We start from the raw sequence: 26,976 nt of genomic DNA on the forward strand, positions 1-26,976 counted from the left end.
TATGCTAGTGGCTGAGTCGGCATATGACTGTTCTCTTTATCCTATTAATCTTTCTTCCGCAGTTTGTATGCTGATCTATTTACAAATGACGCTCGCGCGCTCATAGCCCCCGCCAGATGCTGCCCGTGATCATCAACGGTACTTGGATAAATACACAAATTGTTGGACTTGGTAGCCTGGGAGGAATTTGCTTCCAATTATTCCTCGTCGTCTCCAACTTCTATTCTCTTTATCATTTCTCCGCCCGCCCTTGCTAACTCCAGCAAGATGGCCTGTCGGTTCACCTCGACCATATCAGCTGCCGCATCATCGCCATCATCTACAGCTACTCTTCGGAAGTTGTATGGCAGTCCAACTCTGAACTTTTCTTTCTTTTGCAACTTTGGGTTCCAAATAGCCGCCAGAACAGACTCATTTGGCCCGCCTGGGAAGAACACAAGCGTGTCGTCATAAACGCGCTGCCACTCCTGGGCCAAGACGGCGGCGGGGTGTGTTCTTATAGGTAGCGGCATCTTGCCGGTGCTCGCATCGAGGTTCTTATACATCGAGTGCTTCCTTGCGCCGGATTCGGTAGCCGCATCGTGCAAGATGTTCTTGATGGCCTTGGTGGAGAGGTGTACCAGTACATCGTAGTCTTGCAGCGACGTTTCGAAGAGGCTTTCGGGCTTGAGGCTGGCTCCCTGGTCGCGAACGAGTTTGCAGGCAGCCTTGGCCAAGCGAGTCATTCGGAAGGCGATGAGCTTCGATGGGCCACGGCGCGTGTATCCGAGTCCCGAGTGATCGCTGGAAGTAGCAACAAACATGGCGGAATTGTTCATGTGAGGATCTCGTTTCCTCCAGGAATCGAGCTCCCGGTGCATGGCCGACCGTTCTGCTGCAGAGACTGTCTCCGCGGAATCTACAATTAATGGCTCATCTCGCCAATCCCACCTCGCCAAGAAGAAAAGAGTGCGCAAGAATCCCGTCATGGGCGATGAAGGCATCACCCAGGGGTATGGCTGAAGAAAGACGTGCAGAACAAAAAGTTCAATAAGCTCATCAGAAAAGTGGCCGCAGAGCTTGTGGCTGGCAAACCAGTGTTTGACGAGGCGAATTGACTGTGATAACGGCTGCAGACGAGTGCAAAAGGTTGCAATGATTTGAGTATGCAGCGGCAGTGTAGCAGAATACCACTTGAGTGTATCGAGAGCTTGTGATGCCTCCTCACGGACATGAGGATCAAGTACCATATTTTGGACTTGGCGCTGCAGTAGCGTCTCTTCGAGGTCACAATATATTCTCAGGCGGAAAGCTGCGCCGTTGTTATATACGATATCTAAATATGCGAGGTTTTCGATGCCAACGTCCCCGTTTTCGCGACCCAGATATGTGACGATTTTGTCGTTAGCTGCTGTTAATCGGCGGTCAAAATCGAGAAGAAATTCAATCTTCGCCTCCTGGATGGCAGTGAGGTTTTCTGGCCATTTGCTGGATGCCTCAAAGTACAGGTTAACGTCCAGTAGCTGAATGGTATTCATGTGAAAGCCAAGCATGGGCAGCTCCAGGGACGAGTAGCGAGCGGACGGTGACACTGCTGATAATTGGCGTATCTGCAGCGGAAGGTCGTCCAAATTACGAATGTCGCTTTCAAACGTCGTAAATGCTCGCCGGGCCGAGTCGAAGGCTTCTTTGTCGAGATGAGACAAGCCAATGAGGGAGGAAAACCTGTCTCCATAGGCAACAATATCTTCATTTGCGATATTGAAATGCCGCTTCAAAGAGTAGCTAGTCAATTCTTCGCAAATTTGAGAAGGGAGCTTGCCATTCCATTCGACGCATTCAAGGATACTCCCATCTTTGAAGCGACGCAGCTCCGCCTTTTCACCCCAAAATTGTCTGAACGCGGCAGCCTCCTTTTCTTCCTCTGCAGGTGGACCGTACTCCATTTGTCGCGCCATATGAGCGGGATCAAAAATCACACCAACAAGAAGCTTTGTAGCCAGTTTCGCAGGTTGGTCAGAAAGTGACCATGGCTTTATTGATGGTAGCTGTATATGAACAAGTTGGGCACGGTTTCCAAAGGCTTTTTTGAGGACTTGGTGCACCTCTGATCCGAGTTTCCAGGCAATGCTGCTACGATCAGAGGAGTCGGCGTACTTGGAAATATGAGAGTTGTTGATCTCGAATTGCGCGTCGAAAACCTGCAGTGTAATGTCCGTCTTCATGATGAATGTGGGCTCGAATTTTTCAGCACCCTCGTCGGCTAACAAGTCTGAAGTGGACTTTGCATATAGCTGTAGAAGACTAGCGGAGGACGATGTCATCTTGGACAAAATGTTTAGCTCTCGTACGGGGTCGAACATGACAGGGCCGGGTTCTCTGATTAATTTGGCATCGACTTTAGCCGTGTTGAAGGCAAACGGTTTCTTATTAAAGTCTGTTGTCGACAGAAATTGAATACCAGCCTTGAATAGTTCGGTGCTACTCAGGGAGCCCGAAAGAGCAGGCTGTCCATTTCTTCCTCCCATCTGCAACAAAAGGGCTATCAAAATAGCCCATTCAAAATGACCGAAGCCGCCTTGAGAAATAGCGCCGCCAAAGCCTCGTTGTTGGAGCCATATCCTGCCCAAGATACACGCGTCTGGAAAGGCCGGGCATTCGTTCTTTGCGAAAGTCAGTACTCTAAGGTACTGTATAAAGGTCCTCTCGGCGTTGAGAGTGGAGTTATAAAATGGGGAAGACGTGTTGTTTCCCTTCCTTTTCTTCTCCTCATTCTCCTGCGTCTCTCCCAGTCGCGTACAGTTCGCCGACGGTGTAAGTTTTGACCAAGGAAAAAGGTTGTCGGGAGCGCATGGAATGAGCCGGATGCAATAGCCGTGTCTGTTGCTATCCTTCTTGTTCGACTTGGATATCGTCTTCTCAGTTCCGTCCATCGCATCTCCATCGGCCGACGGCTTGAGAACCAACACTGGGAGAAGAGGATTTTCATGTAAGTATTGGAAGCTCAGTGCCATGGTATCACGCATCTCATTGCGAACATGTGCGGCGATGTAGGCAATGAAGTAGGCTCTCCGGTAGAAATATCGCATGCTAAGATAGTCTTTGTCTTGGAACAATGAAACAGGCATTTCGACAACCATATCAATACCCAGGGCGGATTGGGTCTTGACCATAGTCCTAGAGACGTAGCTGCCAACGACGTTGCACTGAGAGGGTTTCGCGTATGAAAGTTTATAGGGTGTGTCCTTTCTTGGCTTGGGATCTGGGTAGGGCACGGTAATTCGGTGTTGCTTTTCGAACTTTGCTGTCGCCTCGGCAATCTTGTGCATGGAGTTGATTAGCGTCTAAGCCAGCAAAATTGCTGGAGATGAGGCTCACAGGAAGAGGTGCATGCGGTTCGATGGAATCCACAATAGTTTTCAGCCGAAACAATGTTCCGTCAACATCTTTCAGTGCTTTGCTATAATCAAGCTTGGCCTTCCTGAGCAGCTCATCGGTTTGGAGGACAAAGGTGCTGGCGGACGATACTAGAGCAGCGTTGCGAGCCTCGACATCGATGAGGCCGTCATGCCGGAGGCTAGATCCGCCACGGTCAATCTTTCGACGCTTGACCCCCGACTCCATGACTTGGGCTGCTGGACTTGTGCGTGATGAGATGCGTATGAGACTTCTTCGGCGTTGGTTTGAGAAGAGTATGCGGCAGTTCGCTGTAGATTCGAGCAACTTGATGGCGCGCCTTGGCTGGGCCAATGGACGGCATGAATTTTTTTTGAAATTTTTTGAAGCTTGGATGCGCTAGCTGCGGGGCGATAAGCTGATAAGCAGCTGTTTGGTCAAGTGTGGTCAAGTGTGGTCAAGTGTGAGTTGGAGGGCTGCGGGCTGGGGCCATTTACTCAGGTACTTAAGTACCTTGGTACCTTGGCTTCCAGCAGGGCAGAGCCTTGGTAAGGGGTCTGGAGTACATCGTAGAAACAGAGGCCACCCACAAAGTCAGAGAAGAGTGAGTCTGGCTCAATGTTGCTCTTCAAAGGAGTTCGTGGATAGAGAATGGTGGAATGTAGGCAAGCGCCTGGGTACGGAGCAGCGAGCAAGTCAATAATCAACTCTGAACAACAAGCTTTAAGATAGTACGCACAAGCTCGACCATCTCACTAGGGCCTGAGAGTTGTTGGGCATGCAGATTAACGGAGAAGTACTTTTCTAGGTTAGAAACGCCGAGAGCCGATAATCGGCGCGAAGCAAGTATTATCCCCGACAATTACCTTAGATTCTATGTAGGTAGGAAGTTGGTTCATTGTCGCTGGAGTGGTCGGCCGCGCCGGAAGACGGTTTACCCTGTCGTTTTCCGGACTCCGGTGACTAATTACGGACGACTCATGGCAGCCAAGGCCAAAATGGCGGCATCGGGTCCGATGTGACAAACCAAGCGATTTCTACGTTTCGACGGCGTGTTCATGGAGCACTCGGCGGAATGTTTTGCCCAATAAGCAAAAGTAACCTGAATGGACCAAAAGCAGGGTTTCGTGAGATTAAGCGTCGACAACTCATATAAACGGCCGTCAGCATCTCAAGGGCACACAATGTTTCGGAGGATTTGCCAGTAGATGCACATGTGTACATACATTATGTTAGCAACTTCAGAAGGTTGTGGGTTGGGCCAATTTCGGCTTAGCCTTCGGAACCGATGCTTGTCTCCTTCCAAAAGCTTCATCTTCCCTTGCTGCATGGCTGTCGCATAGCCCCCGGACCCGCCCCCACAGCTCTTGATGCCAGCCTGCACCTGCCGCCGCCATGGGCCATTGGCGGCTGCGCGGAACGGAAACCGCTTACCAAGTTCCGAAGAGGGAGAGCTCTTTGCCGACGCTGCACCCGAAGGGAAGAAGTCGGCTCGGCCACTAGCGGCACAGTTCCCATCATTCGCGTGCTGCCGCCTCCAATGGATTCCTGCGGACCCTCGCGGCTCGAGAGCTTCATAAGCTGTTAACAAGACGCATCTGCGCACTCGCCCATCCCACACTCCGTTTTCCCGAGCCCAGTTGCCGGTTTCCTCTGTGCTTGGACTGCTACCCTGTTGCCGCCAGCCTTTGTTTCCGGTCTTCTGTAAAACACCCATCGCGGCCATCGTTGTCCTTAGTCCATCTTTCTAAGGGAGCTGAAGTCGGTTGGCGGTGCGAGGCTCAAGTTTCGAAAAAGCGCCCAAATTTCTCCTTTGGCCAGTCTTTCAATATCAGCCTCCAAAGGTCATCATCACATCCGTGTGACGCATTCTCGTGTATGGTATAAACATCTCCAGCTTCACAGTATAAATAATCTCACAATGCCGTCCGCTGCTCTCCGCATGGCGACTCTCCGGGCCTTCGCTCGGCATGGCTGTAACGTACGTATTACTTTGGCTCATTCGCGGCTGCAGCGTCCTTGATTCCCTTGAGCTAACACGAAGCGCCATCAGCCTTCTCCGGCCCTGACCAGGTCATTCTCCGTATCTCTACGCCGGGCTGAGATCAACAAGGTCTTCCCGTCTGCTTCAGCAGCTTTGAAGGATATGAAGCCGAACTCAACCCTGCTCTGTGGTGGATTTGGGCTTTGTGGTGTTCCCGATACCCTCATTGATGAAATCCTCCAAAAGCCTGATATCACTGGTCTCACAGCTGTTTCCAACAATGCCGGCACAGACAACTCCGGCCTCGGCAAGCTCCTCAAGACTAAGCAGGTCAAGAAGATGGTTGCTAGCTACATTGGGGAGAACAAGACATTCGAAACCATGTATCTGACCGGCGAGGTTGAGCTGGAGCTCACTCCCCAAGGAACCTTGGCTGAGCGTTGCGCGGCTGGTGGCAAGGGCATTCCGGCCTTCTACACCCCTGCTGCTTTCGGAACCGTGGTTCAAACCGGTGACTTGCCATTAAAAAACAAGGCCGACGGCACCCCAGATGAATACTCCTATCCCAAGGACGTCAAGGTGTTCAATGGCAAGTCGTATCTACTAGAGCATGCTATTGATGGCGACTATGCCTTTGTCAAGGCCTACAAGGCAGACAAGCTCGGCAACTGCCAGTTCCGTCTTGCTGCCCACAACTTCAATGGTGCCATGGGCCGCAATGCCAAAATGACCATTGTCGAAGCTGAGCATATTGTTGAGCCTGGTGAGATACCTCCCGAAGCCGTCCACCTGCCCGGCATCTATGTGAAGCGCGTTATTCAGAGCACAAGTGAGAAGAATATTGAAAAGTTCACTTTTGCCAAGGATGAAAGCGACGCCGATGCCAAGGCCGCGTTGGGAACCGGCGACACCGCCGCCAAACGTGAGCGCATTGTCAAGCGAGCAGCCAAGGAGTTCAAGAACGGCATGTACGCCAATTTGGGCATCGGCATGCCTATGCTAGCGCCGGGTTTCGTTGGTCCCGAGGTCGAAGTCCAGCTTCAGTCTGAGAATGGTATCCTTGGCTTGGGTCCTTATCCCAAGAAGGGTGACGAGGATGCCGACTTGATCAATGCTGGCAAGGAGACGGTAACCCTCAACCGTGGTGCGGCCGTCTTTGGCAGCGAGGAAAGCTTTGGCATGATTCGCAGCGGAAGAATCAACCTCACTATTTTGGGAGCTATGCAAGTAAGCGGAACTGGTGACCTTGCCAACTGGATGCTGCCCGGCAAGGTCAAAGGCTTTGGTGGTGCCATGGATCTCGTCAGCAACCCTTCCAAGACCAAGGTAGTTGTGACGATGGAGCACACCGACAAGAAGGGCAACCCCAAGATAGTCAAGCAATGCGCATTCCCCTTGACTGGACGTGCATGCGTGTCACGAATCATTACCGAACTAGTGAGTCCTTTGATTGAGTCCTTTTCGGTCGAGGCCAGATTTTATTGGTTGCCGAAAAGCCGAGACTGAAGCTAACAACTTGACTTGCAGGGAGTTTTCGACGTTGATTTTGCACATGGCCTGAACCTTGTCGAGATAGCTGATGGCGTGACGGTTGACGAGATTAAGAGCAAGACCGAGGCACCTTTTACCGTGTCCAAGGATCTTAAGCCCATGTTGTAAATTTATGGGGGATTCGACAAAAAAAGAGAGTGAGCGAGGCGGATACTTGTGGACGGTGGTTAAGAGACTGCATCTTTTTAGTTTCATGTCGGGTCAACTGGAATTGACTGAGCTTCAATGTTGTTTAATCTGGCTTGGATACTTGATAGCGACATATCTGGGGCGTTTGGTTGGCGGTTCGCGCATATCTTTGCCGAACCGCGAGTTAGCAAAGATATAAACTACATCAAATAAAATCTAAATTTTTTTTTAAAAAAAAATGAATAAAAAAATATAATTAAGAAACCATGCATTCAAGCACGAATCGTTGAGGTGCTTTGATCTTGACACTTGAAAGGTGTCTGGTGTCAGCCCCTCCTTGGTACAAGCGCGACGCTGGACTTCAGATGATCCTGGCCTGGCCAGTGCTTAGTACTCAGTGCTCACATCATCTGGGTGCAAGGGGCAAACATTGAAGGCTTAACGGAGGCGCCAGCACCAGTCAGTCCAAGACTCCATTGACTTTAATTCTTGCATCTGCATCTGCATCTGCATTTGACTTGTACTTCAACTTTTTCCTGGCCATTTGTCTTTTCCAATCTTCGGAGCTGCGAATAGTACCGCATCATGCCGCAAGTGCCGTCTCATTCTCGCCATGTTTGACAAATCATCGGGCCAGGTCTACAGAGAATGGACGGTCCCACGACAGAGCCTCACCGTGCATGGTGGCGACCGAGATTGGTCTCGTCGGAGACCGTATCCTTTATTCACTCCTCGAGGGACAAAGGGTCCCCGCTCGCTGATGGACATGGCAACTCATGTTATTGCCAACAATATTGGAGATGTGACGGAGCGCCATCTTCTAGACTCAATGCCCGTCCGGCTACTTTGGCGCATCTGGCTATTTCTCGAAGCAAGGTAAATGACCCCGACAGCATGAATCTGGCAATGATGAGGTGTATGTTTCTTTTTTTTTTCCTTTCTTCTTTTTTCCCCTTGCTCATGGCGAGGCCGAAACGCTCTTGGTGAGCTTGTTCGAAGGCTAAGTCCAATGAATGCCTAGAGGTGTTTGCCTGCATGCATGGAAACTGTTCTCCAAAATCTTGGTAGCGGACGACGAAGACAAGACTCTCGGACTGTATCGGTTCAGGCAACACATATGCCACCCGCAAGAAGAGCTCAAAATCTACACCCAGCCTTTGATGTCCCCATCAACCGACTTCATCGCACATCTGGTCATCAGCGGCGGCTGCCAGTTTAGCACCCATGAACTGCTTTGCCTCGCGGGTATGAAGAGTCTCGGGGTGTTGGAACTCATCCAGCCAGCTGACGAGGTGCGAGCTTCATTCCCCGAGGTAAGCGATAGGCTCATACGTGGTTGGGCAGAGATGGAAAATCCGTTCCCACTCCTACGAGTATTGCGCATCTGGAGGGACCAAGATGCTACGCAAGAATCACTTCGCTGGGTGACAAAATTTCCATCATTGGCATTGTACGATGTCATGGCTTCTCGAGGCGACTGGCCAGATCCGTCCGGTTCTGCTCTTGAGCATGGCTGGGAGATGGCTGGTTCCGCCAGCGGCATGGAAGACTCATTGCTGCGATACCTGATGCTCTTTGCGCCCCTTGAGCAAATTCGAAGTAGTCGTCTGAGAGATCTTGCGAGAAGAGTCGACGCGGACTTGTCTTCTCTTTGCGGTGACTCTCGCTGTGCTGTAAAATTCGTCACAGACCGCCAAGCTCCCCCTTTGTTGGACTACCTGACAGATACCGCAAATGCTTACCTCCCTACCTGGGATATAGAAGCTTCTTCGAGGGATGTAGGGTCTTGCCACGGAATCGCCTTCGAAGCCTGGGCCTTTTGGCTGTACGCCTTCATCGGCCAACTGGGCGGGGACGAGGACTTGAGATCTCGTGGCGTTCAGTCCGATACTCAAGCTGTTGTCGGACCATTTATTTTGCCCTCGAAACCATTTGCCAGCTTATTCCTGGGACACAACGGTCGAGGTGGTATCACGAATACTCCATCATATGTCAGCCGAGGACTTTTTGCAACAAAGCGAATGACATTCACTCGCCCTCCCAACTTGCAAGGTCGAGACGAACCCCCTTTACCACAGAAGATGTCGAGGAAGACGACAAACTTGGCGTGGGACGATCAAGTGGAACATTCATTGCGCAGTAAAAAGAGACAGAGACTGGATGATATTTTACAGTCGCTAAGCAAATAACATGTGTGGAGTTTGCGGCGCGGATTTGACGAGGTGCGTGTTTCAATCTAGTAACTCGGTCCAACCATGGGTTGAGTTTTAGTGAACTCTAAGCCCAACTTTAAGCTGTAAAATAAAGTAAACCAAGTCGGTAGCTTAAAAGTTCTTGTGCATAGTGCGCAGCCATGGAAAACTAACAATGCAAATTTGGCGAAGGCCTCCAGCGCTTGGCTTGAGCCAGTTCTCCAAACCTGAACTCGTCCTGGGAAAGGATATAAAAGACGTAGCCACCCTTGAAAAGAAAAGTCATTTGTACCTTTTTTTTTTTGTGTGTGTCTCAAAGACGCTTGTCCGTATGCTTCATTGTCACAAGTGTTCCAAGTGTACACAAATGCTTTATCCCCATTCATTGCAAGAACGCAACAAAGGACAAAGGGTAAATATCATCACAGGCATGAAAATGAATTACTCGCCAGGGCCCAGGGCTCATAGCTTGCATCCCAGATCAAGCACGATGGATGAATCACAGCAATGGGTGGCATTTGCGAGATCCGTACGTGCAATTTTGTTATAAGAGGACTCGCTGCCTGCGTCCCGATTTTTGTTTCTAACTACCGCGAGACAGATGCCCTCTAGAGAAGCTGAAAAATTCAAGTCACATTGTAGTTCTTCTGGTCTGCAGATGCTTCAAATGCCCAAGTCAGGACACTCCCATCTCTTCTCTGGGAAGAAGGCACAAGATGGACTGCGCAGTCCAACCTCCGGCCCTCAACCAAATTCCACTACGTCGCGTGACAAGAACAATAAAAACTCTCCGACTTGCTTATTCTCCCGCCTTTTCAACCCTCATGATCCTCCGTCGTCCATCTATAGCCAGGGTCATGTCAGAATCAGGCCTGTTGTCGCAGAGCCCTACGACCGTCTTTTTTCGCAGCCAGGAAACGACGAGCAGCCCGGCCCTCCTCCGTCGGAGCAACTGTGGGGAAATGTCAATGCTCGGCGCCCATCCCGCAATGTCCCTGATACCCGGCCGCTGCGAGCACAACAGGAAGACGCTCAAATCGCGTCTGGGCAGTTCGAAGTCAACCGCCGCGCGGTTCTGGCTTCGCAGGCTGGACAGGAACTACCTGAGGGTATGAGCAGGGACTCTATCCCAAGGTGCACCCCTTTAGAGGCATATCGATGCAGCTCTGGTGCTGATCGAACTTGATGAAGCTCCAGTTACAATGGTATACGTTTTGGCATATTAAATGTGAATTTCTGGCGAGTCGCGTTCGAATTATCAGGTCGGTTGTATTGGATGAGAAGAGAGGGACACAGGGAAGCTTTGAAGTCATATAGATAGTAGCGATGCATTTGCAGCTTGGATCATCTCAAGTATATTAAAAAAGTGTTACGAATAAATCGTGGTCAAAGTTTTCTCTTCATTTGTTTTAGCTGCAAGGTTTGTGACGTCGTGACCACGGATGTTTGGTGTGCATGACTACTAGGTAACCCCCTAGTATTGCTCTGTTTCCCACAGCCGGTCGACTTGGCCTCGGCAAGGCATCTCTGATAAAAACTTAATGCCCCATCGATGCGAGTCGAGCCTTGTAATTTATAGCGCGTTCCTCGCAACGTGGAAGGCATCAAGGTCTAAAGATGTGGTGTGGATGAGTTAACTGAGCATGACCGACATCGATTGATGACCTTGGCTTCCCGTCTGCGTGCGCAGGCATTTCGATCATGTCAACATGCAACATGCAACATGCACAAGTATAAGCGACCCGAGAGCCATTCGTACGAGAAAAAGTCTACGCCCCCATAGCTTCACTGGGGTTGGTTGTGCAAATGCGTGTGCCGCCGGTTGAAATTTTTATCTGAGCCACGAGCACCGAAATGCATGCAGAACAAATGGTAAGATCGACGGTTGGGATCCGATCTTTCCTCCAGTTTCCCCTCCGGTGACATCCATTGAAGTGAGTGAAAGCCAGAGTGAATATGAAGGATTGATATTTTCTAGTAGGTTGAAGAAGAGAAGAGAAGAAAAAAGTCGAAAGCTGAGGCTCCCGCAAGATATGGATGGGAAGTGGCTCCAGGGCGGGCCGGAAGAAAGATGAGCCTGTGCCGTTTGTTTGTCCACAGAAGGGCGAACTTGGAAGGACTCGGCGCCCATTCACAACCCAGATACAAAGCATTATTACCTGCACACTGGTCATGCTGCAACACGCGGCGTTTAACTGGCCACGCACCGAGGCGACTTTTTGTTAGTGGGCGGCTGCTCCCGCGAACCTATCCTCAGTCACCTCGATGACCTGGCCAGAAATGACATCTGGAATTATCTGGGAGCCAACCGCGAATACAGGCCAAGGAATGCCGATGTGTGTGTGTCACACAAGAGCTCCAAGTCGCCGAATGCTTGCCCAATGGAAGCGGTAGGGGTAGTAAGGTCTAAAGCATGGTGACTTCCCTATGTCAGGGGTCCTCAGCGTAGCAAGCATCAAGTGGCCGTAGTTTTATTGTCAACCATGTCAAGCTCAATAGAAAGACGCATGCGCCTCATGTGCTCGTGTGAGCACCAAATGATAGGACACGCCGGCTTCCCGCCTTGCAGCCCCGAACCTTGACTCACAATCTCGCAATCTCACCACGATTCTGCATGCCTGACTCACCACCCCTTTGGCCAACCTCATTGTGATGAATCTGGGAGCTTTGTCTGCCTGCCAAGGAAAATCCCTGTAGTGCGAATCACATCTCCCTCGATCAAAGCAAACGGCTTGCAGGTTTGTTAGCTTGGCTCGCTGGGCTATCCTTCATCTTCAAACGGCCACTCCGTTTACCATCTTGCCTCTTTTGTTTGGTCAGCCAGACAGCACTTGAGCGCAACTGCCCAAAAATCAACCCCGCTACCCCGCCTCAGCGCCACCGAAACATTTCTACTTTCTTCTGCCCATTGCATTGTGCAAATCGATACGTTCCTACCGTTTCGGCCTGATATCCTTATCGTTTTGCTTTTTATCTCCTTCAAAGGGGTCGACGGTTCTTCTCTGACCTCAACCCAAGGCAAACATCCCGCTGCTCCCATTCTTCGTTCTTCTACATCTTTATCAATTTCTACCACCCAACATGGCCGGCGGCTCAGCAGCTGGTTCTCGCGGTCGCGCTGGAAAATTTAACAAACCAACCAGAGGCGGTAAGTCCTTCAAAGCACCAGACGCGAACCTCAAAGCCTTTGCCCTGCGCAGGCCCCGGAGGCGTAGACTTCAGCATCTGAATCTGAGCCCAGTCCTAATCCACATTTCTCCTACCTAGGTGGCAAACACTACTCTCGTTCACTACAGCCAGTCGATGCCGATGGCAACCAAGTCAGCATGTGGTCGGCCGGTGCCGCAGACGAACGCTCTGAAGAAGATTCTGAGGAGGAGTCTAGTGAAGAGGAAAGCGATGATGCCGGCCCTTCAAAGGCTACAGCCGATGCCGAGAATCGCGACGACCGTAAGGCCCTGAAAAAGGCCCGTAAAGAGGCTGCCATTGCCAAGCAAAAATCTCGTGAAGTCCAGGTCGGCGATATGCCCTCTAGCGACGACGAGAGCGAAGACGGCATGCCTGCCAACCCGAACCACTCCAGGTCAGCCCGGAAACAAGCCAACAGCAGCGATGTCGACGACATCACGGAGGGCGTCCAGAACATGAATGTTCCTGGGAACCGAAAGGAACGGGAAGCTGCCGAGGCCGCAGCAGCCAAGGAGAGGTATATGAAGTTGCAGGCTGAAGGTAAAACAGATCAGGCCAAGGCAGATCTTGCTCGTCTCAAACTCATTCGAGAGCAACGCGCAGCCGACGCTTCACGAAGACAGGTACGGAAACGCAAAACTTTCCTCATGACTTGGTCCGGGATGTTGGGACCCTTTCTAACCTAAGCTGACTCATTCCCGAAATAGGCTGAGAAGGAAGAGAGGGAAGAACAAGAAAAGACCCGAAAGGCAGAAATTGAGGCCAAAGAGTCCAAGAAGCGGGAGGCTGCTGCTGGCCCCAAAAAGGCCAGCAAGAGGAAATGAAATTTAGCCTCGCAATGGTTTATCTTGTAGCAAGCCTCAATACATGGGACCCCGCATGGCCGCTGAGCCATGGGTCAATTATTCCAAGTACGATATCACGAAATCAAAGGGGCGAAAGCTTAATAAGCGGCAGACAAAGCGCTTCACCCTGTTGCCCGTATCGTTGTCTTGCATCATGTACTTATGTTGGCTCGTGGAAATCGGTGCAGTTCGATTCGAGGCCCGTTGTGGCCTGGTTTTTGGTCGATGCACATGTCTGATGAGCCAGAGCCCATATGTATTCCAGCGGAGACATAATTCTACTTGCTTCACTATCTTCCCTAGATTATTGGCGTATTATGTTTCCAAGAAAGACCAAGGCCGTATGCTGGGACGACATTTTCGTCAATTTATCACGTGCCCGGATAATTCCTAAGCATAGAATAGGTATTGGCCGCTATTGTAGTAAGCTACTGAAAAAAAAAAGAAGAAAAAAAGACAGAAATAAATTTGTTCATTTGGGCATAAGTAGAAGACCTTATTTCGCTATCATACATCTCGTAATTTATTTTTTGGGCTGGTTAGATCGAGGTGTGATAGTTCCCTATACCATTACGATGGACCTGCAAATAGCATCCAAGTACCCCACATTTTTTTGCTGGGCGAGACCTCTCGCACCAAGCCAGAGTTGCTAGGAACTTATTCAAGTGGAGAGCAAGAAAAAAAAAATCCCAGAGGCGCCAATCTGCCGACCGCCTTCACCCGCCGCCGCCCGTTTACGACTCCCAATTGCTGTGGACGTGGGCACCACATTTGAAAGGGAGACAGACATTTTCCAAAAAAAGAAAATCTTACCTTTTCTTCAAAAAATAGCTACATATCGTTCACAAAAGAGTGTTTCGATATCTTTGAGGGCAGGGGCAGGCCAAGAATACCGACAGCAATGGAAGCATCGTCGCTGCAGGTTTGTTTCGGAGCCCTTTGCCCCGCTGCTGTTGCCCAGCACTTTCGTGAAATCTTTCAAGCTGACCAGCATGTGCAGGATCGCTTACGCGATTACTCAAAGTCTTTTGATGGCCTCTTGAGTCTAATCGATGCCAAGACATACTACGGAGAAGATACAGCCGTATGTGAATCCCCCACGCTGACGCTTTGTACGCCCTGTCAACCCAGCCACCAACCGAAATTCGCTACTTGCTCATGAATCCTGTCTGCCTCGTCCCATTCTTCAAATATCATTTTGCTCCATTGCCTTGACGTCTGCAGCCAGTTCACTCTCTAATCGAACACTTTGCAGGATCAATGGAAAAGAAAGAAGCAGACAAAGAAGGAGGCCGCCGCCGCCCGAAGGGGAAAGCTGGACCCGGACAGCGAGCTGAACCGGAATGCCAAGGAAGTTATGGACGAGCGAGCCAAAAACAAACGAAAACTAAGACAGATGGAGGAGCAAGCCGACGATGACGATGACGAGGACGAGGACGAGGATGAAAACAAGAATGAAAGCGACTCGGATGACGACTCGTTTCAAGCGATCAATGGCATAATGACCGAAAAGCCCGGCGAAGGATTGAAAAGGAAGCCTGAAGAGAGCAACAAGAGGCCGAAATTGGCCAAGGACGACGAGCACGGAACGGACACCTTGGAAACAGCGGAAGGGACGCCCAAGCTGTCCAAGAAGGATGCAAAGCGAGAAGCTAAGCGAGAAAAGAGGGCTGAGAAGAAAGCCGAGAAAAAGTCCCCGAAGCAGAATGCTGTCGAGACCTCCATCCAGAACGCTAATGCGACCGAGTCCACCCAACATAAGAACAAGGCGCAATTCGAAGGCCCATTGAGCGAGGCCAAAGACGATGTTGTTGAAGTGGCTTCAAGATCCGAATCCGAGCCGCAATCACCCACATTCGACACGACTGATCCGTCAAACTCATTAAACGATGCCTCGGCCGAGCAAGCCAGCACCACCACTTCTGTCTCCTCTACCATTCCTCCATCGGAAAAGCCCAAGCATATCAAGCTTCCTGCTGACACAACTGCGCTACGAGCACGACTTGCTGCTAAAATCGAGGCGCTGAGAGCTGCCAGAAAGGCAGATGGTCCAGACGGCAAGCCTATTAGAACTCGACAGGAGCTCATCGAATCAAGACGGGCCAAGCAAGAGCAGCGAAAACAACGTAAACTCGAACTTCGAAAGCAAGCTAAGCTCGAAGACGCAAGAAAACGAGAAGAGGCTCTGGCTTCCAACTCGCCTAGTGTCATGAGTCCTGCAGTCGAGCTAGATGAGGGTGCGGGTAGTTTCTCCTTTGGTCGGGTTGCCTTTGGAGATGGGTCGCAGATGTCGCATGATCTTAGCTATGTGCTGAGCCAGGGAAAGAAGAAGGGCCCATCCGATGCCAAGACGGCGCTGCTCAAGGTACAGAACCAAAAGAAGAGGTTGCAAGAATTGGGCGCAGAAAAACAAGCCGACGTGGCAGAGAAGGAGGCTTGGTTGACGGCTCGACGCAGAGTCGAGGGTGAAAAGATCCGAGATGATGAGGCTATCCTAAAGAAGACAGTGAAGCGTAAGGAAGTAGCCAAGAAGAAGAGCGAGAAGGCATGGACAGAACGCGCCAAGGGCGTGCAGCAGGCACAGAAAGAAAGACAAAAGAAGCGTGAAGAGAACATCAAGCAGCGCAGGGAAGAGAAGCTACTCGGCAAGGCTGGAAAAAAGAAGGGCGGCGCCAAGAAGAAGAAGGGTGGACGACCCGGATTTGAAGGCAGCCTGGGAGTTGGTGGTCGCCGAAAGTAAGCCCAGGCGACAGATGTTCATGTCTAGTAGTTAGTCTGTGGGCAGCCTTGGTCTACTTCTCTTCTGCTGCATTGTGCTCAAGTCATGTTGTTCTGGCACGGCAAGGCGATATGTCTTTTATTTCTTTCTGTTACCGGCGTTGGCGTTGGCACATGCCGTGTCTAGGACTCATCAAAATCTAGCATTGTTGTCGGTTTACACCATGGGTTGGAGTTGATGAATGGGCGGAAGAGTAACCAGCGAAGCGATCTCAAGATGAGGTACGGGACGTTGCAGCTGGTGTCTGTCAATCGAATATTGGTCGCTTCTGCCTGACGAGGCGACGGCCGAGAAGTGTGTTGTAGCTGTTGGGCAATCATGATTATTCCTTGACCTCGAGGATTTTATAAATCCGTCATAACTTTTTATTGATGTACTCGTTCAGTCTTATTCAAGCATATCTACACCAACCAGACATTCCCTTGACAAGCCAGACTCCCGTAGATGACAAACGAAAACAAAATCGACTTGATTGACTCGACTCTAGATATTAAGAACTGAGCTCGTCTTTTCTTGGTCTCTTGCATCCATCCACTCTACATTCATTCCTCTCTTACCATGGGACGTACGCCTTTCCCACAAACCACACACACATGCAACAATTGGAACGAGCACCCGAACCAAACAACCCGGGTGCTAGCACTTGGACACTGTACCTCCTTCTGCACACGTCGTTTGCCGGTAAACCCTGTCAATGCCACGGAATATGACTTCCCCCACGACAAGAAACAAAGGAGAAGAAAAAGGCAAATAAAGAAATAGGAGAGACGAGGATGAAACGGGTGAAATTTGGCATGTAATTAAACAATCCATCGAGGTTTTCTTTTATAAAAAAAATAAACAAGGCTTCTTCCCTCATATTCACCGCGACCTTTTTTGAACACTCCCGTTTCAAGTTTGTACTTGTCCCCAATACTCTAGTCGTGCCTAGCCCATCTTGCCTGCGACAGGATCCTTTCAGCCTAGAGATGTCGGGGTTGGCCGCAGTTTGGTAACGAACCCTGCCGTGAAAGGTGAATGTTGGAGCTGGAGACGATGCGGTGGAGGCCCCCTGCCCCCCAAAAAGACGATTAGTTCTGTAGGTGAGAAGTGAAGAAGCAGTTCGATTCGAGGACTGTATCGGGTTGACCATAAAGGAGCTGTGGGCTCAGTCGGTGTAACAAACAGGGCCGCCGGGGCTATAAAGGGCGACTTTGCTTCACGATACATTGACGCCATGCGAGGCTGTGTTGGGTGGATTATAGGAGGGAGTCGAGGCGAGTAAAGACGCTCAGGCAGGCGGCAACGACTTCCAACTGCAGCTCCTTATCCTTGGCCTTGCTGATTTCCTGTGCACATTGTCAGTCTCACAACGTCCCTTACTGTCAAGGGACTCCCGTGATCTGAGATTGGCGCAGCGATTCATCCTCCAACCAACGCCTGCGCCTTGGGGGAAATCAACGCCTACCTCTGAAATGGCCTGTGGCAAGTTGGCACCGATGCCGTTGCTAGTAGCCTTCTTTCCAAACGGCCATTGGCTATAGTCCGCGAGCAGTTCGTCCGTCTGAGCAAAAGCTCTCTCGCGGGCTTCGTGACCAAGGGTTGACAGAGCATTCTCCAAAACATTGGCGGCATATGCGGCGCAGACCATGCACACGGTCCGGAGGTATCTGAACTCGAGGTTCTCGGGTAGGAACTGGTTGCCGCTGAGGACAACGGTTCTTTGTGTGAGCACGTTGCGGACTCTGCGGCGCAACTCCTCCTTGGCTCCGCCATCGGCAACGGGATGAGTGGCCATGTCGAATAAGAGGAAGTTGCGCTTCTCGGTTCGGAGTATGCCTTTGTCTACGAGGCCCTTGGCTAATCGCTCACGAACTTGCTTCAATTGATAGCCAATCTTCATCAAGTTCCACGTCTCGCCTTCAGCCCAGCAAAAGTTAGTACTGCATGGACGCGATGGAATTTTCGAATTCGCAAGGCCAGAGGCCAAAGGGCGTAGTGAGCCGACGGATTTAACTTACCGCTCATTAAATCAATCCAGGAGCTAACGCTCATCTTCTCGCTCTGCTTCATCATTTTGAGAGCCTCGTCGAGCAAGACTTCTCCGGTCAATGTATCATCTATAACTTCAATATTTCGATCGGCTGGGGGGAATCGCCGTCGAGAAGGGTCCTTTTCCATGCTGATGCGGCCACGGAAGGCCAGTTCGAGAACAATGCATCCTCGGAGGGCGTAGGAAATGTTGTCGTTCCAGAAGGACAGGTATCCCTTGATTGGTAGGAAGCGTCAATTGAAATGCTCTTGGAACAGCAAAAACAGCCCAGTCACCAATGGCCGACCGAATGAAGCAAAGCACGAGGGGGTGAGGGGCCGAATTGAGCATTTGAGAATTGAGAAATGGTAGAGAGCGGCGGAGACGGGCTCGCATTTGCGTCTTACCTGCTTATCTTTGAGTCCCAAGAGCAAGACCTCCTCCATCATGGTCAACTTGGGCTGTTTGCTGCGCTCGGCGCTCTCGCTGATGTCTCTGGGGTCGAAAGCGATTTTGTGGCCATTTTCGCTATTCTCGTAGCTCGTCTCTGGGCCGCTGTCTCTGACGTTGTGGGAGGAATTGGTCCTAGAGGCAGCGTTGCTGGCTTCGGCTTCAGTGTTGGCTATGCCGCCTCCGCCAGCGCCACGACGCCGTGTCAGGCCGGACGAGGACATTGCAACGATGTGAGGATATGGAGTAGGAGCGGAAGCACCGAGAGAGCACGTATATCGGCGGCGCCAGGGAAATGCGCCGCTCGTGGCGAGGTCGAGCTGCTGCGGCCGGCAAAGAGGGTGACGAGGCTATCAAGAGTCGCTGGGGCAGAAAACGGCGTCAGGCGTATGTACGTGCGGAAAGGGGGTGGGTCGCAGCGAAGACGAGGGACGATGCCAGTTGCCCCGGAGGTGGATGTTGTTTGGCGAAGGATGCGGTCCCTGGTGATGGAGCACAACTATTGGTACCTATGTGGGAAGGGCGCGAGGGCTCGACTCGCGAGGGCACAGGATGAGGCGGCTGTGTTGGTGGTACAAAAAGGGGATTCGTGGACCGGTGACGATTTAACGCAGTTGCGAGGTCGAGTGATCCACTCGGAGCCAAATTCGAGAGACGGAAGTTGACTGGATGCACAAGCGCCGAGTCGGGAGAGCAAGCGCGCGGCCGTCCGTCTACTTTTGACACGGCAAGTACGGAATAGATGCTGCAATGACTGGAACAGACAGAGACGGGAAGCCAGCGGCCAGCGTGGAAACCCCCAAGTGCCAGGGGCCAGGTGGTCGGTACATGTAACGTCCGGTACTTACTTAGATGTACTATGTAGGTGCCAGCGCACTGGCCACCTGGCCTCTAGACAATGAGCAGACTGGACACTCAGTGCTGCTACACGCTCGAGCACGCTGTGGCCGAAGGGCACATGAGCAGTCTGGTGCACTGGCGCCGGCACTGGCTGCAATTGAAGGAGCCAGGCGCAAGACTCCTACTGAGGTCTGGTGCTTCTGGTGCTTCTGGTGCTTGGTCCACCCACTGACGGCGCGCCCAACTGCCCCTAAGTGCACATACCCAGGTAGCATTAAAGTACCTAGGTGCCTAGTACTTCCATACTTGTGGGCCACCAGCGGGAATCTGATCTGCAAACTCAATGCCGACAGCATCGCAGCCAAGTGACTTGCAGAAGTTGACTCAACATATCAATATGGATAATGTTTGGCTGCCATCATGCGCCACGGAACGCACCGAATCTGATCCTTAGATGGCCAGAATGGCATATTTATAGCTGCTGCCAGCCAACCTCTTGTATCAAACATGTCCCTTTGATTGCTCGCTCTGACATACACGTATGTATGACTGCCTTTGATATCCGGTGTGTGTGGCCGGCTCTTCTTTTCTTGGCGTGTTTGTTGCGAACCCAAACATGGGCACCCTCGTCCTGCGTTTTGTTTTGCCATATTATGCTGTGTAAGCCTATACATGCTCTGCCCGGAGCCGAACCTCAACCCGGCTCGATCCGCCGATAAATGCCACAAGATTGATTAGTCGATGCTGTTATATTGTACAGGGGGAAATTGAATTCCGCTCAACGCCAGTTGCATCAAGCTCCATCTATATCCTCGCCTCCCCTACGGCGTCCTTCCACAGTTGATCAAAGTTGACGCCGGCAGCCTCAAACATTTCACGTATCCTCTTGGCCGTCGCCTCCTGTTGCTCGGGGCCAAAGCCGCCGGGCTGGGTGGCATCAAACTGAACCATCTCCACCCACCGATAAAACAAGTCTTCCTGGCCCATGGAGGTGAGCGCGTTTCGAAAGGCAAAAACTTGTCTGCGTTTGTCGTCTCCATCCGCAGCGATGTCAGCCTTCATGTCATAGCAGAGCCAGCCAAAGTCCTTGTGATGTAGCAGCACAACTGTCCTGAATGCCTCCATGGCCGCAATCTTGTGGTCGACCAAGGCGTGGGCGTGGACCATGGAAGCCCAATCAAGATCCCACTGGCCATTCATCAGCAGGTAGCCCGTCTTTTGTTCCTGCAAGATTGGCGATGTGGCCGCATTAACGTAGGCCAGCAAAATCCTCTTGGAGTCGTCGTCCTTGAAAATATCTCCCAGAACCCGATCCCAGTCGCGACTGCGCCGGACGTAAATCTCCTTGTCCTGAAACCCGACCTTGCGCCTCCAGAGCATGGGGTTGCCGTGAGCCTGACCAGCGGCGAATTCCACCGGCCAAGGCCAGACAAATACAAACAGGACGAAATCGATAAACATGGTGACACCGCGCTTCACCACCTCCCAGGCAAAATCTTGCCACGAGGACCCTGCAATGGGAAACGTGGTCTCGTTGGGCCAGCCAAAGCCAGACTGCACAATCTTCCAGTACCAAGGCAAGATGGCGTACATGCGCCAAACGAAGAGCAACGACACAGCAATGTTCATGGCAACGGGAACCAGGAATATTTTGCGCTTGAAAGCAGCGGGCTTCGAGTCGATGTGCGTAATGTATACATGCTTCTCAGAGAGGCCCTGGATAAACGGGTTGAGAACGTCGGGAGGTTGTTTAAAGGGGGCCGGCGGCAATCCGTTTGCACCGCTTGACTTGGAAGGCTTGGCTTTTGCGGCCCGTTTTGCAGGTGCCATGGTGTCAGAGACGCCGCGCCGAGGAGCAAATATGATGTTTGGTGTTTTGCCTTGGATGGTTGGCAAAAGAAGTGACATTGACGGAGTCCGTGTCTGGGTTTTGCCCGGCTGGAGCTCAACGTCAGCCAGCCTTCGGCAGCAAACCTGCCCCACGTCAACCGTCAACTTCCAGTCATCAATCAACTTTAAAAAGTATCATGTATCGACTGCTCCGCGCCATGGACGGCGCATTTTTGCGGTGGGCAAGCAAATTGTCGACGTGAGAGCCGATGGTTTCAAATTGAAGTCTCTTCCATTGGATACCGATGTTATCGAGTGGTAACCACCTGCCTGCGCATGTACATGATACTCGCTCGGCTGTGAGCTTTTGACGGACAATCCCTGCCCCCGAAGCGCCCTTCCCAGATTCCTGCTCCACCCTGCCTCTCCGTCGTTCTTCTTTTTTAAAGGCTTCCTCGTAGCTCGCCGCGCAGAAGTAAATGATCCAGGCAAGTCGCCGCACGCCCGTCTTGCCTGTACAACGGCGATGCTGAGAGCCCGTGCCTGGAAGGTAACTTCATTTTGGCATCTCAATCCTCCATACGCCACGTGCAATAGCTAATATATCTTTGTGCCAACCACCAGGGCCGCGGTCATCCGTTCGCTTGTACATACTGCCGAGCCCAGTTGTCGTCGGCCACATCGCAAACCCACCAAGCACTGTGGTCTGCCCAGGGCCCCTGTACGACTACGACTGCCACGCGACATAATTCAAATACTGGCCGAAGTGCGCCTTCCAATGGAGGGTTTCCCGGAGGCTTCGCCGGCTCTGTCGCCGGCTCCTGGGGTGCGTTTGCGGCCAACAAACCCGCAAGGACGCTGGATAGCAAAGTCTCGTCTGGTGGAAGCCTCCTTCCCCATGAGCTGGCGGCAAGGAGTCGTATGAAGGGACCCAGAACCAAGTCAAATACAAGCAACACCGAAGCGAATCGGGGGTTGGACAAGGTCGGCTCGCCTCTCACGCGGTCAAAAAGCCGGAGCCGAACCCACGATGCCCGCCAAGCACAAGCTACAAAGTCAAAGTCTGTCCTCGCCGATGTATTCAAAACGATGCGAGAACCTAAAACGCCACCGACGCCAAAGTCTTGGTCTGCGGCTGGTCAGCAGGGAAGCTCTGGCCAAACGACGAGGTTTGCGCCGGAGACCCCAACCGTCACTTTCTCCCCTAATCCGTCTGCCACTACATCTCAGATAGCTCATCGTAGAGCTCCTCCTCCAGAGCCCTCGATGCATCCTGCGGGCGGTGCGCCGAGGCAAATCGGATGGGGCTCCTTTAGCCACCGTAAGCAGCAGGTTCCGACTCATGGCCACAGTCATGGTAATGACTCCACTACCTGGTCAGAAATCACAAGATCAGCCCGAGCAAAGCCAAGGTCTCATCAGAGACAGAAAATCGCCAATCCTAGCAGTATAACTGCTACGTCCAAGGGGGGACCTGAAGTAATTGCCCCGGAGCAGGACTTCTGGGGAGAGCTAGATACGAGGGTGGCCGGGTTCAGAGAGGTTAAAGGCAAGGGCCGACGAGAATCGGCTGAAGCGGACGGCTTGGGCAAAAGACCCATCGACAAAGCACCAAGTAGCGATGGAGATGGGTCAGGGCACAACCAAAGCGTAGCTTCATCCCATCAAGTCCATGACAAGGCTCGGGAAAGGGAGAGGAGAAAATCAAGGTTTGATATTGAAGACGAACCAGCCTCCGACGATCGAAGAACGAAGAAGTCCAGAAAATCCGCCAGAGGTCGCCGCGTGGAATTAGACGAGGACTGGGATGACGAGTCGTCGCGTCGCTGGGAACACAAACAGCGCCGAAAGGCTGAGAAGGAGGCACAAAAAGAGAGAGAGCTTCATGAGGAGAATCCTGCCATGCCAATCTTTCTTCCCGAGTATATCAGTGTGTCAAATTTGGCGCAGGCGCTGAAGCAACGCCCGGATCAGTTCTTGGTCGATATGGAAGAGATGGGCTTCGAGAACGTGACACCCGATACCATCATGACAGGTGAAACCGCAGCGCTCATCTCCATGGAATATGGCTTTGATCCCACTGTCGACACTGGTTCACAACGCGATCTGAAGCCCCGACCAATTCCGGATGACGTATCCTCACTACCCAGCCGTCCTCCGGTGGTCACCATCATGGGCCATGTTGATCACGGAAAGACAACGCTATTGGACTGGCTACGAAAATCATCAGTTGCTGCCCAAGAGCATGGTGGCATCACACAGCACATCGGTGCCTTTGTTGTGAAGATGTCTACGGGCAAGCATATCACGTTTTTGGACACGCCAGGACACGCAGCGTTTCTCTCCATGCGTCAGCGTGGAGCCAACGTTACCGATGTTGTTGTCCTGGTGGTTGCAGCAGACGACAGTGTCATGCCGCAGACCATTGAAGCCCTGAAGCACGCCACGTCTGCAAAGGTGCCCATCATCGTGGCGATTAACAAGGTTGACAAAGAAGATGCTCGGATTGATCAAGTAAAGGCAGACCTTGCTCGGCATGGCGTCGAAATCGAAGATTATGGCGGCGACGTCCAAGTTGTTTGTGTAAGTGGCAAAACCGGTCAGGGCATGCCCGACTTGGAAGAGAGCATCATCACGCTGTCAGAGATTCTCGACGTCCGTGCCGAGACCGACGACATGGCGGAAGGCTGGATTCTAGAATCTAGTGTAAAACAAAACGGCAAGGCTGCAACGGTGCTGGTTAAGCGCGGAACTCTTCGGCCAGGAGACTTCATTGTTGCTGGGAAAACCTGGGCCAGGGTCCGAGTCCTCCGCAACGAAGCTGGGGCTGAGCTTGTGGAAGCAGCCCCAGGCACTCCCGTTGAAGTATTGGGGTGGCGAGAATTACCAGACGCCGGAGAGCAGGTGCTGCAGGCACCTGACGAAGGCAAGGCAAAGACGGCCGTCCAGTACCGGCTCGAAATGGCTGAGCGTGAGCAGAGCTCCGTCCAACTGGCCGAGCAGGAACAGCGACAGCGAGACAAGGCTGCTGCTGAAGACAAAGCAGAAGAAGATGGAGACGCCCATGCCGCCTCTGAACCTGGTATCTTGTATCAAAACTTTACCGTAAGAGCCGATGTCGTTGGCTCAGTAGAGGCTGTCTGTGGCAGCGTCCTAGAACTGGGCAATAATGAGGTACGACCCAAGATTCTTCGATCGGCGGCCGGCCAGATATCAGAGTACGATATCGACCACGCAGCGGCCTCAAAGAGCGTCATTGTCAACTTCAACGTTCCCATCTTGCCCCATATCAAGCAGCGTGCAGAAGAGGCCAAGGTCAGAATTCTCGACCACAATGTCATTTACCATGTAGTAGACGACGCCAAAGCAGTCCTTTCGGAGCTTCTACCCATCAACATCACCTACCGCGTCAGCGGGGAGGCGGACATTCTTCAGGTTTTTCCTATAAATTTGAAGAAGAGAGTTTTCAAGAATATCGCCGGGTGTAGAGTACGCAACGGGTCCATTAAGAAATCTTCCTTGGTCAAGGTGCTTCGGAAGGGCAAGGTTATCTTTGATGGTATGTATTTTTTTGGTTTTTTTGTTATTACTGCCTATCCCTCTTTCTCGAAAAGTAATGGTCCTACATCTTGCACGATTCGAGCTAATCAATCAACTCTGTTCGCAGGTAACATCGATACCCTGAAGCACGTCAAGAAAGATGTCATGGAGATGGGCAAGGGCACAGAGTGCGGCATTGGCCTGGAAGGCTTTGAAGACTTTGAAGTCGACGACCAGATTCAAACATATGAGGAAGTCAGGGAGAGGCGGATATTGTGATTGGAAAGGGGGCATGCGTAAAACGCCATGTCAGGGTCCGAAAGATGGTCGGCGGTGCAAACCCGTTTGCTTATTTGTAACAACTACCAGAAGAATATTTGCCATGTTCATGTACAACTAGCCAAGGGGGAGGGGTCAGGATTCTTAGACAAACTTCATGTACCATACGTCGCTTCTCTCAACACATATAAATACAAGAGGAGGCTGTAAACTTTCCAAGGTCTCGCCCGTCACAAGCACTTGGTGGTTGCACCGGGGATTTGTGTGTAGGCAGTATAGGATAGAACTAAACGTTCAATGAAGATTATATTTCATTCACAGCTGCATTCTAATCTCTACCACCTGTTCGGCGCTGAGACAGAAGTCGACGAAAATGTCTTGGTAGTTGTCGTTGCTTGTCTGCGCTCCTTCTCGAGCTTCGCCAGCCCAATCCTGTCAGTGACGGGCGTGGCTTCGATAATATTATCAAACTCGTCGTCATCCCCGGCAGCATCACTGTCGTCTTGGTTGTCGGCGCTCCTCTCGTTATCCGAGTCGGGCTGCATATCAAGGTCGACTTGGTACCGATGCCGTTGCTGCGGTCGCGGTATTGACGCAGGCTTCTTCTTCTCTTGTTCCAACTCGGGATTTGGATTGCTAAAGGTTTTGGAGGCCAGGACCTTGCGCCGGATTTCCTCCATGGCGGCGTCGTCATCTTCGCTGCCGTCTGTAATGTCAAATGGGTCTTTGTCTCTTCTGGCTTGCTCGTCTGGTATATTTGCAGGAATCTCGCCAGGTTTGGGATCTAACGGCTTCTTGCCCAGATATATGCCATCTACACTACCGCGACCATCTGACCTTGCATCGCTGTCACCCTCTTCGCCTTCGCCTTCGCCTTCGTCGTCGTCGTCGTCGTCGTCATCGTCATCGGCGTCATCATCATCATCAGAGGGAGGCATTGCCATGCGGTTGGTATTACCGGTCGTCCACATGTCGCCATGGCCTTGTTCTCTGCTCTCTGCGTATTCCCGCTCTAATCTCTCCATCCATTCTGCCTCTGTCTTTTTCACTTCGGCAGCATCCTGGCAAGCGGCATATCGTTTGAGAATGCTCGCGTTGATATGTAAGAAAGACTCTCCGTACGAAAATGGAGCCAGGATCTGCTCTGCCCAGTCGGCATGTCCGCAGATGTAAAAGGCAGCGGCGAGGGCTTCGACGCAATTCAGTCGCCACGGCTTTCCGTAATTGACAGTGTTCGCGGCGACGAGGTAGGGCAGCAGTCGTTCGCATTTCCCGCCAACCTTGCTCCACTGAACCTCTTGCGTACGGGCCCAGGAGCACTCGACCACAGCGGCGCCGTACTGGTCCATGAGCTCTCGATCAGCGGGGGAGACGACTTGTCGGCCGTTGGGGGTGATGATGACTCCATGGTGTCTTTGGCCCATGTGAAGATCGCGCATCATTCCCAGCTTCATGAGTTTCTTCCCTGAGCATCGTTTGGGGTCGCAGTGGCCCAGATCCCAGCATGCTGCCTTGAAAGCTGGTCGTGCTGGCTGCTGGCCTTGGTCGCCGTCCTGATGGCGGGGCTGTCTCGAGCCGCCACCTCCATGGCCACCACCACGGCCGCTTTTTTTGCCTCTGGCAGCAAAATCCTTCTTGTGACGAACCATTGCGCGTATTTCTTCGGGGAGGATGTGCCTTTCTAGACCGGTATGGCTCAATGCTCTTGGTGCTCAGCAGTCCGCACGTTGACGGAACGATATTGGTACGGAGTATTGGGATAGGATAGAAAATTATGGCGGCGACTGTTGGTGGGGGTGGGGCAGGGCGGGGCGGGGAGAAGTACGTACCTAAGTAGGTATGTATCTACCAACTACAGTACTGTAAGTACGTACATGGTACATGTGAGCTGCTGAGGTGCCTAGGTACGTACCAGACGTATTGACCTAATGTACTTCCATCGACGTTAATAATTCTCCAGTGCGACGCATGCAAGTGTGGCG

At 51.9% G+C, this 26,976-nt stretch overlaps 10 protein-coding genes across 10 annotated transcripts; 6 read left to right on the forward strand and 4 right to left on the reverse strand.

Annotated features, from left to right (window-relative positions):
* Positions 1–197: 197 nt before the first annotated feature.
* Positions 198–3,603, reverse strand: utp22 (U3 small nucleolar RNA-associated protein 22; the record flags this gene model as incomplete). Its single annotated transcript, XM_014692145.1, has 2 exons — positions 198–3,299; positions 3,358–3,603. The coding sequence occupies 2 exons, from the start codon at positions 3,601–3,603 to the stop codon at positions 198–200; spliced, it is 3,348 nt and encodes a 1,115-aa protein (XP_014547631.1).
* Positions 3,604–5,296: 1,693 nt separating this feature from the next.
* Positions 5,297–7,018, forward strand: OXCT1_0 (Succinyl-CoA:3-ketoacid coenzyme A transferase 1; the record flags this gene model as incomplete). The annotated part of the gene is made up of 3 exons (XM_014692146.1): positions 5,297–5,356; positions 5,429–6,796; positions 6,887–7,018. The coding sequence occupies 3 exons, from the start codon at positions 5,297–5,299 to the stop codon at positions 7,016–7,018; spliced, it is 1,560 nt and encodes a 519-aa protein (XP_014547632.1).
* A 634-nt stretch (positions 7,019–7,652) lies between these two features.
* Positions 7,653–9,228, forward strand: G6M90_00g042990 (uncharacterized protein; the record flags this gene model as incomplete). Its single annotated transcript, XM_014692147.1, has 2 exons — positions 7,653–7,915; positions 8,061–9,228. 2 exons carry the CDS (start codon positions 7,653–7,655, stop codon positions 9,226–9,228), a joined length of 1,431 nt encoding a protein of 476 aa, XP_014547633.1.
* A 493-nt stretch (positions 9,229–9,721) lies between these two features.
* On the forward strand, positions 9,722–10,417 carry G6M90_00g043000 (uncharacterized protein; the record flags this gene model as incomplete). The annotated part of the gene is made up of 2 exons (XM_014692148.1): positions 9,722–9,760; positions 9,833–10,417. The coding sequence occupies 2 exons, from the start codon at positions 9,722–9,724 to the stop codon at positions 10,415–10,417; spliced, it is 624 nt and encodes a 207-aa protein (XP_014547634.1).
* A 1,895-nt stretch (positions 10,418–12,312) lies between these two features.
* Positions 12,313–13,244, forward strand: G6M90_00g043010 (uncharacterized protein; the record flags this gene model as incomplete). The annotated part of the gene is made up of 3 exons (XM_066130315.1): positions 12,313–12,379; positions 12,499–13,043; positions 13,128–13,244. 3 exons carry the CDS (start codon positions 12,313–12,315, stop codon positions 13,242–13,244), a joined length of 729 nt encoding a protein of 242 aa, XP_065986601.1.
* Positions 13,245–14,166: 922 nt separating this feature from the next.
* G6M90_00g043020 (uncharacterized protein) lies at positions 14,167–16,005 on the forward strand (the record flags this gene model as incomplete). Its single annotated transcript, XM_066130316.1, has 3 exons — positions 14,167–14,187; positions 14,266–14,349; positions 14,521–16,005. 3 exons carry the CDS (start codon positions 14,167–14,169, stop codon positions 16,003–16,005), a joined length of 1,590 nt encoding a protein of 529 aa, XP_065986324.1.
* A 1,277-nt stretch (positions 16,006–17,282) lies between these two features.
* vps74 (Vacuolar protein sorting-associated protein 74) lies at positions 17,283–18,729 on the reverse strand (the record flags this gene model as incomplete). Its single annotated transcript, XM_014692151.1, has 4 exons — positions 17,283–17,372; positions 17,492–17,943; positions 18,045–18,291; positions 18,463–18,729. 4 exons carry the CDS (start codon positions 18,727–18,729, stop codon positions 17,283–17,285), a joined length of 1,056 nt encoding a protein of 351 aa, XP_014547637.1.
* A 1,420-nt stretch (positions 18,730–20,149) lies between these two features.
* Positions 20,150–21,175, reverse strand: G6M90_00g043040 (uncharacterized protein; the record flags this gene model as incomplete). The annotated part of the gene is made up of 1 exon (XM_014692152.1): positions 20,150–21,175. The coding sequence occupies one exon, from the start codon at positions 21,173–21,175 to the stop codon at positions 20,150–20,152; it is 1,026 nt and encodes a 341-aa protein (XP_014547638.1).
* A 526-nt stretch (positions 21,176–21,701) lies between these two features.
* On the forward strand, positions 21,702–24,994 carry infB (Translation initiation factor IF-2; the record flags this gene model as incomplete). Its single annotated transcript, XM_014692153.1, has 3 exons — positions 21,702–21,725; positions 21,800–24,734; positions 24,843–24,994. 3 exons carry the CDS (start codon positions 21,702–21,704, stop codon positions 24,992–24,994), a joined length of 3,111 nt encoding a protein of 1,036 aa, XP_014547639.1.
* Positions 24,995–25,329: 335 nt separating this feature from the next.
* TSR3 (18S rRNA aminocarboxypropyltransferase) lies at positions 25,330–26,643 on the reverse strand (the record flags this gene model as incomplete). The annotated part of the gene is made up of 1 exon (XM_014692154.1): positions 25,330–26,643. The coding sequence occupies one exon, from the start codon at positions 26,641–26,643 to the stop codon at positions 25,330–25,332; it is 1,314 nt and encodes a 437-aa protein (XP_014547640.1).
* Positions 26,644–26,976: the final 333 nt, after the last annotated feature.

Source organism: Metarhizium brunneum, chromosome 2, assembly GCF_013426205.1.
Source record: "Metarhizium brunneum chromosome 2, complete sequence".
Classification (NCBI taxonomy): Eukaryota; Fungi; Ascomycota; class Sordariomycetes; order Hypocreales; family Clavicipitaceae; genus Metarhizium; species Metarhizium brunneum.